At 42.5% G+C, this 14,773-nt stretch overlaps 1 protein-coding gene across 3 annotated transcripts in view; it reads left to right on the forward strand.

The window, feature by feature from the left end:
- SLC25A13 (solute carrier family 25 member 13) overlaps nucleotides 1–14,773 on the forward strand; it is a 173,149-nt gene that overhangs the window by 55,239 nt on the left and 103,137 nt on the right. For 2 of the 3 annotated variants that reach the window (XM_045793200.2, XM_045793201.2), the window contains exon 4: nucleotides 8,907–9,022. The exons of the other annotated variant lie outside the window; for it this stretch is intronic. In XM_045793200.2, the coding sequence (XP_045649156.1) occupies nucleotides 8,907–9,022 (116 nt within the window). The remainder of the gene's footprint in view (nucleotides 1–8,906; nucleotides 9,023–14,773) is intronic. 3 annotated transcript variants of the gene reach the window in all.

The raw sequence follows: 14,773 nt of genomic DNA on the forward strand, positions 1-14,773 counted from the left end.
TACTTTGCTTACCTGAGTGAATTTTCCATTATGGCTTAGGACGACTCTCTCCCTCCCCCCTGCCCTTGTTTTTTTTTTTGTTTTTTTTTTTTTTTATACCAGTGGTCTTTCTCCCATTGAATTTTTCTCTTCCTTTCCCTTCCTTTAAAAGCCCCCTTTAAACTTTCTGGGTTTTTTTTTTTTTTTTCTTTTTACAATCCCTATTAGTGTTTAAGAACAAAGAGGATATTTATCTAGAGTCTAATGGAGATAGAGAATATGATTTGTCTCTATCTTTAAAAACCCCATGGGAATTCTTTTCCTTGATACAGTATTACTCTTGTGGGGATTGGGCATGATTAGGACTTCTTTACAATTCAAAGTTTAAAAGGTTGGGGAGGTGACAACATGAAGACAGAGTCTTCTGAGGTCATTGGGCTGTGAGCAGTACTATTTAACAGGGAGAAGAAGGAATGGGGTATAGAATGAGTGTAGGTGAAAGACCTTTTTGAGTGTGTAGTTCAGCGAACTATTAGCAAAAGAGAAGTGGAATGGGGGTGAGTCATACCTGTTAAATGTGTAGATCCCCTGATAAGGAAGGAGTTGTTGGAGATGTAAGAATGCCCTCTATAAATCCCAGTAGTTGGCACAGTCAGCCTTGGGCAGCTCCAGTGCCGTTTGGAGTGAACTGCAAGGGGTGGACAGACAGGTAGACCTGGAAGTATGGGCTTTATCACTTACTGAGTCAAGTTCACAATTATGAGATCCTGTATATTTATCTACTGTTGGCAATATGGAGGCAGTGATATATGCAGAGGTGGTATTTATAGGCAAAATTCATGATAACAATACAGTAAAATTGCTAATAAAATCTTTAATAGGTTTTTAAAGTCAGGCAGTAGCCTGCTTGTTTGAACACTATTCAATCTGCCAGATTTCATTGGAGCCAATGAATTTAAATAGCCCCTTGGCAAATGCTGCAGTGAGATTTGAACCCAAGTGCGTGTAGAACTGAAGAGCCCAGCTGGCCTCGGAACAGATGTACTCCCAGGAATGCCAAGGCTGGAACCGGGGTGGCAGGGAGGGCTCCCTGTGACTGAACGTGGAAGAAAACCGGATTCTGGACTCTGAAAGGCACTGCAGAGAGCCTTCTTCATAGATAAGGAGAGGAGATCTGCTTCAGCTTGCCCAGCAAAATCATTCAGCCACTCAGGCAAAGGAAGAACTGGAACTTGGGCCCCTTTCTATCTTCCTTCTGATGATTTTAGCATATGAAATTAGGTAACAATAATTCATTGTTTCTTTAAAGCATGTTAAGAACAATTGTGATGAATTTGCCTAATTGGGGTCATGAGGCTTAGTTTGTTTCCTCACTGACCATCAACTGGCATCATTGTGAGCTCCTCCACCATGTGCCTGACTAGGAGTTTCCATGTCCTCTGTGACTGCAGGGCCTCAGAGTCTGCCTCTGGCTGTCGCAGCCCCTGTGGCCACAGGCCACTGGGCATCCCCGACGGGCGCCTGACTTCCGAGCTTGAAAAGCGGTGATGGGTATTAAGGAGGGTACATATTGCATGGAGCACTGGGTGTTGTATGCAGATAATGAATCATGGAACACTACATCAAAAACTAAGGATGGACTGTATGGTGACTAACGTAACATAACAAAAAATTATTAAAAAAAAAAAAAAGAAAGAAAAGAAAAGCGGTGTGCTGTGACTTCTCAGACAAGGCCTGGATTTGAACACTTCCCAGTGTTCTCTCCTGCTAAGTAAGCCCTTGGCTCAGCTGCTGCATCCTCTTCAGACTGGGCTCACTGCTTCCCTCTGCAGTCTGTGCTCCGCAGCATCCTGAGTTTTCTTCCCATGCGACCCCAGCATTCCTGGGCACAAAACCCTCCAGTAGTGGCTGTCCCCCATGCATCCTTTCAGTCCAGTCCACATCGCCTTGTATGGCCCTGCACGCTCCTTCATCCCCGTCTCCCTTCTGCTTCCCTCCTCCCCTAGTCTCCAGCCCTCTGGTGGCTCCCTGCCCCACGGGGCTCACCAGGGTTGGGCTGGCTTGGGGCCGGCGCCCGCACTGAGGTTTCTGCCCCCAAAAACTCCTGCTCCACATCTTTGCAGTGCTTCCTCTTTCTCATCATTCACATCTTAATGCCACCTCCCAAGAGGCGTTTCCTGGTCACGTAGGCAGAGCAGCCCATCTCCCATCCCCATCATTCTCAAGCTTGGCTGCACGGTAGAATCACTTGGAAAGTGAAAAGAAACAAAAGGCTGCCCAGGTCCCTCTAAAGACCAATGACATAGGTCCTCTGGGGCTGAGAAGCAACTGCTTTAATGCATTCCTCTCTTTTATCCTCCACACAGAAGTTACCTGATTATGACTCATTTAATTTTTACATAGGTATGCTTGTGCTCATTGCCTGCTTTCTCCACTAGACTGGAATTCCTTGAAGACACGACTCTGTCCATCTTATTCATGTTCATAGTATCCTTAGAGCCTAGGGCATTGCCTGCTTTATCAGAGACGCAGGGAACATACTTGCTTGCTGGCCTGAACCATACATATTTGCAAGGCATTTGGGAGGGAGATGAAAGAGCTGGGAAACCCCAAAAGCTATTAAAGATGTTAAAATCATGGAGGCCAAAGCTCTTTTGATAAACTGGTGATCTCAGGAAAGCCCAGTTCTGTGGGGTTTTTTTTTTTTTTCCCCTCGACATTCACAGTTACTTGAACCTGGGTGGTCTGGTGGTTGGAACTGAGTTTTTGGAGTTCGATTTTACTTTTCTCTCTGCCATTAATCCTGGACAATTGTTTGGCTGCTGTTTGTAACACATGGAAGAGGGTTATAAGAAGAAGTTATTTTTGCGAAGCACTCTTGCGGTTAGGAGCCCGAAGTAAAAGTGGTGATTGGATTTTGATATGGTGCATTGTCTACGACCAAACTTCCTGAAGGCTGCACAGATCAGATCCTTATGTGCAGTTGCTTAAACTTCGCTCGCCACACAGTTGGCCTGGAGGTGGGAGCCAGGCTGGAGATGAAAGGGACCACATGGGGTATAAGCCCCTGCTGAGCGAGAATAAGCAATAGCCGGGAGGCGGAGAGAAGCTGGGGGGTATCCACCTTGGAGAGCCAGTTAGTGTGACTTTCTGTCATTTCATTCTTTCTTCGGTCTCTGCCCCCCAACCATCCCCACCCCTTATTTAGTCCTCCTGCCACTACCTAAGTTTAGATCCTTGATGTTTTGTCAATTTTAATTTTTTTTTCTTACTACAAAAGTAATTCAGTATGCGTATTATTGAAAAGAGTAGACAATATGGGCAAACAAAAGGAGAAAAACCTTAAGTTTCTAATATTTTAACTACCTAGAGAGAACCATTGTTAACACTTGGGCGTACATCCTTTACACTTTTCTGTATGTGTTTAAAGTATTATTTTTGTCCATTTTTAACAAAATGGGATCTTTTTTTGCATGCATTTGTATAACTGTTTTTTTTAACTTAATAACATGAATCTGTTTATAACAATGGTAGTGGTCAGAGAGTATTCTGTATACGGACATTCCTTTATTTAATCAGTCACATATTTTTGCGTAGTAAGGTGGTTTTCACTTTGCGCACTGCCATCAACAGGGCCGCTTGAACATCCTTACAGATAACAGTTTGTACACATTCATTCCTTGTTTTCTAGGATACATTCCTAGAAGTGGGATTGTGGTATCAAAGAGTGTGGGCACTTTTAAGACTCTCGCTGTGTTCTCAGATTGCCCTCTTTGGGGACGTATCGCCCTGTAGTCCTTCCCCTTGTCATAAGGCACTCTTCTTTCCTTCAGGCCTTCATGGCTCTTCTCTGGATTCAACCAACATGCCTCCCCAACTCCAGGCTCTTCTCCTTCCAGCTCAGTTCACACTCCTCTTCCAGATTAAATGGTTTAAAGCACAATTCGTTGTGTCAGAAAGAATTTCAGACCTTGTGTACTGTCAGGCTGTGAGCACCACTTCACTGCCCTTACTCCGGTATACTGGCCCTGCATGCAGCTCTTCGTCTGCAGCCCTCCTGCCTTGGTTCCTGGCTCACCATCTGCCCCCCGGGCCATCAGTTCCTGGGGGGCAGAGGTTGCACTTTTCACCTGTGTCTTCCCAGCACCAGCCCATGCCCAGCACACAGAGTAGGCAGGGAAGCCTCACTGCCGTTGGCGGCCTCTCCTTCCCCCGCCTCCCATCCCTGCTTGATCACGTCTTACGTCTGCAAGACTGATGGTACATGTCCCCTTGGTCGCATCTTGCTTCTAACGTCACGTGATTATACTGACATTCTCCATCTCTTTTCTCTCAGTATACTGATAATCTTTCCTTCCTCTACATCACTGGGTAATTTATCTCCACTTCTATTACTTGCCACTTTTTCCCATAATACTCTGGTTTTCAGTCTGTATTCTCTGTTTTAAGCATTGCCAGGCTAAGTGCTATCCCTTGCAAACCTGCGAGGAGGAGACGTAAAGGGGTGCCACTGTAAGGAAACTCTGGCATCGTTTTTCTGTGTGTCCTTCTTGGATCCTTCTGTGTATGTACTAGTTATGAGTCTTACACTGTCCTGAGCCCCGTGTACAGATGCAGGCCACTTTGAATCCCCTCTCTCCTTGGCTCAGTATTCGATTGTAGAATGTGGTGTTTGGGCTGCTTTATGTGGACTCTCATGGGGTTGTAAAGTTGCTGATTTCCAAATGGCTTTAGAATAAAGAGAATAGTGGCTCTAGTGGCTTGAAACACAAAAACGACTTGCTTAAAAAAAGTCTCTGGTAGCATCAGAACCATGAAACAGAGTAGTTGGAAACCTCTTCCCTCGTCAGAGTGGTTGTAGGCCTTTGAAAATGGGACTCTTGGGTTTGCTTCTCTTCACTGACCTGTGTCCCTCTCTTAGTTGCTGCAGGTGGGCATAGTCAAACAGTGTTCTGCAGATAGTGGTCGTCGAGTCCACAGAGTTGTGTGATTTGTTTCAGAGGGCATCTAACGTTGACAGAGGAGTTTTGGGTGGAAATGGAACCAAGTGAGCTCACCAGCCAGGTCTGAACTTGATTAAGCTTGTATTCTTTGTTGTAATTTACTCTAATACCCATTAAATCTGTAAAGCAAGACTGAAGTACTATTTATGTGAAAATATATGTGTGTGTGTGTTTAGATAGCATGCTGTAAATGAATATAGTACTATGTAATTATTCTGATAGCCCTCTAGTCAGATTACCTTGAAAATCCAAAATGATCTTGCTGAACAGTGAGACATTATGATTTCATGGTTCATCTATATACCTCCTACATAGATGTATAATACTTGTATCTAACAGGATTACCAAATTACATACCTTTTTGGTATCTGTAACATGCCTAAAATACCAGAGTATTCATTGGCCAGTTATGGTTATGCAGCCACATTGACATTGCCAGATGGGGATTTGTTCATGCATATAGATAGTGTTCGGGTTTCTCATACCATTTTGAGAGATGTAAGGTACTCTTTTTATTGTATTTAAGTCTTCATTTCAATCATTAAATAAATTTAAAAATGCCTCTTTTCTGGATAATATACAGTTCAATTCACTTTAAATTAACCAAACGTCTGTGCAGGGGTAATTGAGCAACTAGGATTATTGTGTGCTGGGCAAATTGCCGGCAAGCTGAACTGGTGAGCAGTGCGGCTGTATGGTTGTTGGTACCTGCTCAGGGGAGTCCTGGGAGTAGGAGCCATGGCGAGAAGAAAGCAGACTATCAGAGACACCTCTCCCTCTCTACTGCTTCGGTGGTGTGGAGAATGGTGAGGAGGAGTCCTGACTGATCAGCCTCTGGGCAGTTGCATTCGCAGCTTTAAGTAGCCTTTGTTGAAAAACTCCCAGGTCTGTGTTTCCTGTCTCAGCCTTTATATTAGTTTGCTGCTGTAACAAAGTATCCCAAACCTAGATGGCTTAAAAAAATAAATAAATTTATTGTCTCACAGTTCTGGAGGGTAGGATCCAGGGTGTCAGCAGGGTTGGTTTCCTCTGAGGGCTGTGAGGGAGAATCTGTTCCAGGCCTGTCCCCCAGCTTCTGCTGGTTGCTGGAAATCTCTGGCGTTCCTCGGTTTATAGAAGCATCAGATCTCTGCCTTTATCTTCACGTGGTGTTCTTCCTGTGTGCATGTCTGTGTCCAAACTTCCCCTTTTTATGAGGACTCTAGTCCTGTTGGCTTAGGTGCCCCACCCTATTCCAGTCTGAGCTCATCCTCACTAGTTACATTTGCAACGACCCTGTTTCCCAGCAGAGGTCATATTCTGAAGTACTGGGGGTTGACTTCATCGTGAACTTTTTGGGGAGGATGCAGTTGGACTCCTGTCGGCCCCTCTCCTGAGTTCCACACTGGTGCTTTTGGTTTCCTGCTGGACCCCATACTCAGTGTCCCACCAGTACCTCAGATGTAACACAGTCAGAATTGGTCTGTCTCACAAAGCCCTTCTCTCTTTTTCTTTTTTTTCTCTCACTCTGTCTTTGGTGGTCATATCATCATCTCACTCAGTTAGCCAGGTTGGATGTTTTGGGCGTAGCGAGGCCTTTTCCCAGGCCCTCAGTCTCTGACATCCATTTCTACCAAGTTCTGTCATTCCTGCCTCGACTGTATTTCTCTAGCCTTTCCTCTCTTTTCAGTCCTGGTGTGGTAGCTGTGGCTTAGACCCCTGCTGTCCCTTGCTCTCACACAGTCTGTCTCCCCATCTCATCTTTTCTCTGTTGAATTCATCTTCCACAACAATTCCTTTTCTAAGACAAAGATCAGAACCTGGTATTTATTAGCTGCCCCCTTCTCCCCCCACAAACCTTCAGTGACTTCTCACTGCTTGCAAAGAAGTCAAGATATTGTAACTTGGCCTTTAAGGTCTTCCCCAGTGGCTGGTATTACAGCGCAAGCCACTAGATACGGGGTTGGCACCACCTGCGGCCTTCCCTAACGCAGTACACCCTATAGGTCGTTACCTCTGTGTTGCACTCTGCTCTTTCCTCAGTGTGGAACATCCTCTCTCTGCCCTTTGCTCTTCTTGCCATCTTTCCATCCAAGCTGTAATTCTGTCGCAGTCAAATGGAAACCAGGACACCTGGGTTTTAGGCCAGAATGCCAGGAGCCGGTTGCTTCCCCTTCACATAAGTCATTGACTTCTAGTTTTCTCAAAAGTAAAACGAGGAGGCTGAAGTAGATGATCTCTGAGATTTTCTCAACTTTAAAATTTCTTCTTTAAGTACCACACCTCCATGAAGCATTCCCAGGTTTGTAGGCAGAGTGAATCACTCCTCTTGTGCCCCCTTAACACTTTGTGTCTTCTTTTACTTTTGACCCTCAACTCGTCCGTTCTGGTGGGCATATATGCACGTGACTACCTTGAGCTCCCCCAGCAGGCTGTGAGCTCCTCAGGGCCCCTTAAGAACGTTTGACTCAGCTTTCTTTCTTTTCCCATCCCCATCTGCCCCTGCTGTTGCTTGCACAGAGACTCTCGGTGAGACATGCTGAGTGGTAGAGAAGATGTTCTGGGCAAGCATATTTCTGTGACACGGGCTGTTCCTGCTCCCGAATGTTCCCATGCATTTGGAAGGATGCGTTTTGGATGGTGAATGACAGAGATAGTATATTGAACACACCATGGGATTTTCCTTTCTTTGTGACATTATTATGATCAGGTGACATTCTGGGAAACACTTAACTTCGTAACACTTTGTATAAAAATGTGTTCTCTCTATGAGATGCTTAGAAGTAATTAAGTGTTTTGAGAAACACGGAAAACACTCCTGTTTTCTTCCTCCCTCTGTATCCTCCAGAGACTTGGACTATTTCAGTGTATCATTGAAATATTTGGACATGTAAAATACAGAATAGTGGCACAGAATATTTCTGGGAAAGTTTTTGTGGAGTGTTTCCTCCTTGGAAGTCAAAGCATCTCTTGCCTGTCATATTGTTCCGAAGAACCAGATTTGATCATGTCATGACCTTGCTCAGAAACTTTCAATTTCTCCTTGCTTCCTAGAGAAGAAAATGCAGGCCTTTTTGTTTTGTTTTGTTTTCATGCCTATCTCTAGTCTTACACTTCTAATCTCATTTCACAGTGTTTTCTTTTATGCGCTCTGCTGCCCGGACAAAATTGGTTGCTTACCATTTCCCTTGTACACACCCTAGCTTTCTTGCACCTGCCTTTCTGCAATGACTCCCCCTGACTAGAGTGCCCACCCTTCTATGCCCATTACTCTGTACCGGAATTTCACTCATTTTTCAAGACCCAGCTCGCGTTCCATTTCTGCTAGAAAGCCTTCTTTGATTCCCTGCTAGAATTCTATTCTCGTCATCTTGGTCCCTGTCTTAAGATCAGTCCCTGTCTTAAGATTGTATACTGTTTCTAGTTCTAGACTAGTGTTCTCTGCCCCATCAGACTAGACGTTCCTTGGCGTCACATTTCATGTCTGTATTCTACCACCCCTACCAATACTACCCCTAGTTGAATCCACATGTGGTTGGTAGATTCAGCAATGAATGAGTCTCTGTGGGCCATTTTTACATGGTGTATAAAGGTATTAATGAATGACAGAGCTGCTCTATTTTGCTGCTACACAATCATATCTTAATCTAAAATATCTAAGCTTTAATTCTAGAATCCAACAATATGCCTGAAACAAAAATGCCATGTTGGCTAAAAGTTACATTTGAAGTTACAATTCAGACCTGTTGTATTCTTTGGATTCTGTACATTGCTATTTCAGTCCACTATACGTGAAAGGAAATGCCGAGTGTTTATAAATGTTTTTAGGTTTGAACGTAATTTTTTGACAGCGACGTTTAATTTTTTCCCTTAGTGTCTATTTGTGTATGCTTTTATTTTCCACAAGCTACTGACTTTATGCTTTGTGCTTGTTTTATGTTGCAGATTAATATCCTTTCAAGAGTTCGTAGCATTTGAATCTGTCCTGTGTGCCCCGGATGCTTTGTTCATGGTGGCCTTTCAACTGTTTGACAAAGCTGGCAAAGGAGAAGTTACTTTTGGTAAGGGCTGTGAGTATGTGTGCCCCTAAGTAAGTGCAGACTGTGTGAGCATGGTTTTTGGGGGTTTTTTTGGCCCCCAGGAATGAAGTGTATGGAGAAACTTTTAGAAGTTAAGCATATCCCTTTTAATGAAGATAGTTCTGTATCTTGGGGCTCCAGTTCAAATATCTTTCTATTTGAAAAAATAAATTTCTGGCTTAGTTTTGATACTCTCGTTTAGGTTTAAGGTGAGGGAGATTGTGCATGACTTTTTCATTCGTAGACCACGAGAGCTAGGCAGGCCTTCTGTTCATTCCCTTCACGATCAGTGGTGTTTCCACGGATAGGAGGGAAATGTTCATAAACTGCCTGAGAACAGAAGGTACCTGTGCCCCCGGCACTTTGAGTCCTTACCTGGTCCTCGTGAGGTAGCTTGCGTGCAAAGCCTCCCCACAAGCTAGGAGTTGAGGGCAGCACCAGAAGAACTTCGGTCCTTGAGGCGGTACATGCCCCCTTGGGTGGGTCGTGATGCCTGCTGTGCTGCCACCTTCTTAATTGTGAAAAGGCACAACCAGCCTCATGGGGATTAGCTGCAGAGCTGCAGAAAACCCAGAAGTCTTTTAAGTATTAGCAGAAAGGAAGGAGTGGGGCAGGGGTAAGTTCTTTATTAAAAATAAACTGCTTACTGAAGTTTTTAAAAAAGTGTAAAAATAGAGTGTTTTATCCTGAAGGTAGATTTGACGGAAAGTCCCCCGTGTTCCTTGGACTGTGTGGTGTCCCGCGTGTGGTGTTTGTGCACGTGAACCTGCTGTAGATAGCGCTGCCCGTGAAGGACTGTGGAGCCCTGTTGGGCTTATGGATTGTTGATTCAGGGGCATGGTTAAGGTGCCCATTGTAAATGTCTTTATTCATAGTTTCCGATTGATTAGACTTCCTGGGCTGGTCTTACTTGATGGATGGTGAGAAATGTGCAGATGCGAGGAAAATACAGATGATATAATAGAGTACCATCTATTCTGGAATAGTTCTGGAATTGGAGAGACTTTTCTCCGTCCAGCTCTCGGCCTCTGTTGTGTCTGAGGTAGTTGCTTATCCTCTGAGGTCTTCATTTTCCTTATCAGAAACGAAGACAGTTGCTACATAAAGTATAGGTAAGGCAGTATAGCAGACTTATTCTAGAAACCTTCCCCCTTCTGCAGCCATTCGTCCACGTTCATTTGACATGACAGTTATTTAAGGCTGGATCAGCTGAGGCAACACGTTAGACATATGCCTGGTTTTGTTTCGTACAGTCTAGCAGCTCGGGTGCTTTCCATGAACAGTCCATGAGGATTATTTCATGTTTAAACATCCCTAGAATAACTTCAGTTTTTTCCTTTTCTGTCACCCAGTTCATCTTAGTATCACTGTAACCACAGCTTTTCTCCAGGAGAGGTGAGTGCTGTGTTTAATAGGCTTTTACCCTGTAAACAAAATCATAAGGGGGATGTGGCAGCCTGAGGAGTGTTTCGACAGCAGGTATCTTTAGAAGAAGATAGTAACAAGTATGTTTTCCAGGAAACTTACAATGGGGTTGGAGAAATTTTTAAAAAATGGAGTTGGACAAAAAAGAGGACTTACTTAGTCAGTCTTGGTCTCATAAGCCCACAGAATTAAGAGCATCCCAATCTGTGACCTGGCGGCCTGTCCCTGTGAGGCTGTTTGAGATGTACGCAGTGACACTCCTACCTCTGGTTACATCCTTAGCTTCTTGTAAGCCCTTCACCCAAGAGTGACCCTTTTGTATTTCAGAAGATTGCTGGGTGTGCATCTCTGTGGGAGGGGTAAGCATGGAGACGTAAGAGAGAAAGGCCGCCTTTTTTACCTCCCACGTTGGCTCCGTCAGGCTGTGGTCATGAGGAGAGCATTGTTTCACGCGACACAGAGGTTTATCTGCGGCCTTCCCACAGGCTGCAGGCAAGGCAGGAGAGTGGCCTCGGTTCTGGTACCTCCTGGCTTTGCGTTCCATCCAGAGGAGAGCCGTCACACTCTTGCTCTGTATACATAGTGGGTTTCCACACGAGGGCTTGCTGGAAGCGGCGCTTGACGAAGCTCGGTAAGCACGAGTGTTTGTCATCAAGCCGGTGGTGTTCCTGCTCCCGCTAATGCTGATTCTGGTACACGCCAAACAAAAATCCGGTGGCATGAGGGGCAGATAATCAAGCGTCACATTTCAGTGAAGGCTTGCCCTGTTTTCTCTGAGACCTTGTTTGTGTTTGTTATGTTTTCATGTCTAGATTACTCCTGTGTTTGCTACAATGAAAAGATCTTGATTAGGCCAATTTTGTTCCTTTGATACCGAGTTCACTATGTTCACCTGTTTCCTCTGAGGAAAAACGTATCTCCAATATTTTGTTCTCACCATGTTTTCTTGTTTTGATACCTGATATTTGTAAGTGCATTTTGAGATGTCAACAGGTGTGTAACAGGATATCTGTATAAGAAGAAAATTCTAGTTAACAATTTGCAATTCTGTATGTGTGGAGAAAAGACACTTTGTTCTGTTTTTATTTGCATTTTTAGCCTATTTTGTATATGATAGTGAATTTTTACTTTTCGTTTTAAAGTATACTTCATATGAGCATAGCATACGTATGGAAGAATGCACAAATCATAAGTGTGCATCTTGACGAACTTTTGCGCAGGATATATACTTGCTTTATCACCATCCAGATCAGAAGGGGAGTAATGCAGTGCTCCATGGGCCCTTTTCCAGTTATCGTCCCCCAGGCCCATTGCTAACAGCTGACATCTGTCACCATTGACTGGGTTTGCTTATTTATAACCTGATAAAAATGGAGAGATACAGAATATACTGTTTCACTCTGACTTTTGCTCACATTTTATTTGAGATTCAGCCATGTTTATGTTGTATCTATTTTTACCTTGTTCTTTTCTTTGTTTTATATTACTCCATTGTAGGACTTTATCCTAATTTGCTTGTTCATCTTACCATTGGTAGGCATTTGCACATAGCTTTGGTAGCCACAAATAATGTGCTTTGAACATTGTTTTATCTATCATTTGGGATGTGGTTTTGGGGCCATTTCTAGGAGTAGAACTGCAGGGTCATAGAAAATGTGTGTGTTTAGCTTCAGTAGTTACTGCCGAACAATTTTCCAGAGTGCTTGGACCAGTGCATTCAAACTGTCAGTGTATGACAGTTCTCGTTATTCCATTCCTTTGCTAACACTTAGTATACCAGTCATGTTTATTTCAGTGATATCTCATTATGTGGCTTTAACATGCATTCCTGATTACTAATGGGTTGTGCAACCTTAAAAAAATATTTACTGGCCATTTGCATATCCTCTTAGGTGGTGTGCCGTTTTTCTAGATACAAGATGTTCATGGGTTGTATAGCTAATAGATATCTTGACTCCGTGATTTATACTTCCACTAACTTAATAGGGCCCCAAGGAGTATGTTTCTAATTTTAACGTAGTACAAATTATCAGAATTTTCTTTTACAGATAGTGCTTTCTGTGTCCTATTTAAGAAATCTTTGCTTGGGGCGCCTGGGTGGCTCAGCCATTAAGCATCTGCCTTCCGCTCAGGGCATGATCCCAGGTCCAAATAAATAAAATCTTGAAAAAAAAAAAAATCTTTGCTTATCTCAAGGTCATGAAGATAATCTCCAGTGTTATCTTCCAGAAGTTTTTTGTTTTTCTTTCAAATTTAGATTTTTAGTCTTTCTAGAATGTGTTTGGATTTTTTTGGTTGTTTACTTTTGCACGTTGTGGGGCTCAAGATTCTTCCCCAAACCTTTGGATATTTAGTTTCCCAGCACTATTTATTGAAAGGATTGCTCTTTCTTTTATTACCCTATGGTGATACAGTAATCATAAATCACTTGTGAGTCTGTTTTTGAACTCTGTCCTTCTATAATTGTCTGTCTGCTCCATTGCTATACTCTCTTAACTACTACAGCTTTGTAATAAGTCTTGATTTCAAATGAATCCTTCAGCTTTATTTTTTAAGATTATTGTGGCTATTCCTGGCCTTTTGAACTATAAAAGCAATTTTAGAAAGAGTTGTCTTTACAAAAATCCTGCTGAGATTTTGAATGCTATTGCATTGAATATTTTTAGTGTGCTTACGTATATCTATATGTGTGTAAATTTTTGACTCCCTTAAGGTTTTTCTGGAATATTTAAATCAAAGCTCATTTATTTTTTTAAAAGATTTTATTTATTTATTTATTTATGAGGGAGAGAGCATGAACAGGGGGAGGGGCAGAAGAAGAGGGACAAGCCGACTCCCCGTTGAGCGAGGAGCCTGACGCAGGACTCGAAATCATGACCTGAGCTGAAGTCAGATGCTGAATTGACTGAGCCATCCAGGCACTTATTTAGTAATAAATTAGTCTGCCTGTTCCACCACTATTTGGAAAACATAAGTTTGTGGAGACTACAGATTTTGAAAGAAGATAAATATGTATGTGATTGTCATCTAAAGATGCTAGTGTATGTCTGCCATTTTGTAGGTAGGTCTGTTGCCAATAGGAATCAGCGCTGAACCTCTCAGAAGGAAGATAGCAGGAACATGAGCTATATTTTACATGTAAACTGAAGAGGAAGCATAATTTTTAAAAATATTCATGAATCTTTTAATAGATTTATGTGAACACATTGAATATAATAAATGGAAAGAAACTTCAGAATTCTGTTAACTTGAGCATCACTGATGTTACCAGATTTTGATTAACATAGTGGACAAGAAGGATGTACAAAAGAGTAAATCATGGTAGAAGGCAAGCAGGAAAGGAATAAGAAAGAGGAAATGATACTTGTTGATGGTCTAGTCATTTAACCAAAGGAAAGAAATAATAAAGTTACATTATATTAATTACAAGTTTCTACACCATTATATGAGAAGATAGTTATAAAAGTTTCAGTTTATAATATTTAATTTAATTTTTAATTTAAATATTTTTATTAAATTAATATTTTATTAATTTAAATTTTTATTTAAATATTTAAATATAATATTTAATATAATTTATCTATTTAAAATGTACATTTTTTGAGTATCAACATGATTTTCCTTTTTTTCTTTTTTTAAGCATTACTTTTATGCTAGATCGGAGCAGCAGACTTTTTGTGTGAAGGACCAGATAGTAAATATTTTGAGCTTCATGGGCCTTAGGGTCTCTGACAACTAGTTAACTCTGCTGTTCCCATGGACGGTATGTAAACGAATGGGTATAGCTGTCTTCCAATAAAAGTTTACTTACAAAAGTAGTTGGTGGTTCAGTGGAACGTAGTTTTTCAGCCTGTTCACCTTAGTATTAACAGGAACATATACAATTGATGATGTTAATGCTGAGGATTAAGACACTTAGTAGAATGGGTAAGTTGTGGTGATATTTGGATGATTACAATGAGCTATGAAACAAAGAAGGTTCTCCTCTGTGCCCAATGTGGTTTGGTTGGCTTTATTGAGAAAGTGCCTTTTGAGCACAAGTTTCAAAGAGGTATAGGAATTGGGGCGCCTGGGAGGGTCGGCCGTTAAGCATCTGCCTTTGGCTCAGGTGATGATCCCAGGGTCCTGGGATCGAGCCCCGCATCGGTTTCCCTGCTTGGCGGGAAGCCTGCTTCTCCCCCTCACGCTCCCCTTGCTTGTGTTCCCTCTCTTGCTGTTTCTCTCTGTCAAATAAATAAAATCTTAAAAAAAAAAGGTAGGGGAATTGATCATATAGATAGAGAGATGGAGGAAGGAGAGGGACTGTCC

This window comes from Ursus americanus, chromosome 3 (genome assembly GCF_024610735.1).
Source record: "Ursus americanus isolate L20-20 chromosome 3, mUrsAme1.1.p, whole genome shotgun sequence".
Classification (NCBI taxonomy): domain Eukaryota; kingdom Metazoa; phylum Chordata; class Mammalia; order Carnivora; family Ursidae; genus Ursus; species Ursus americanus.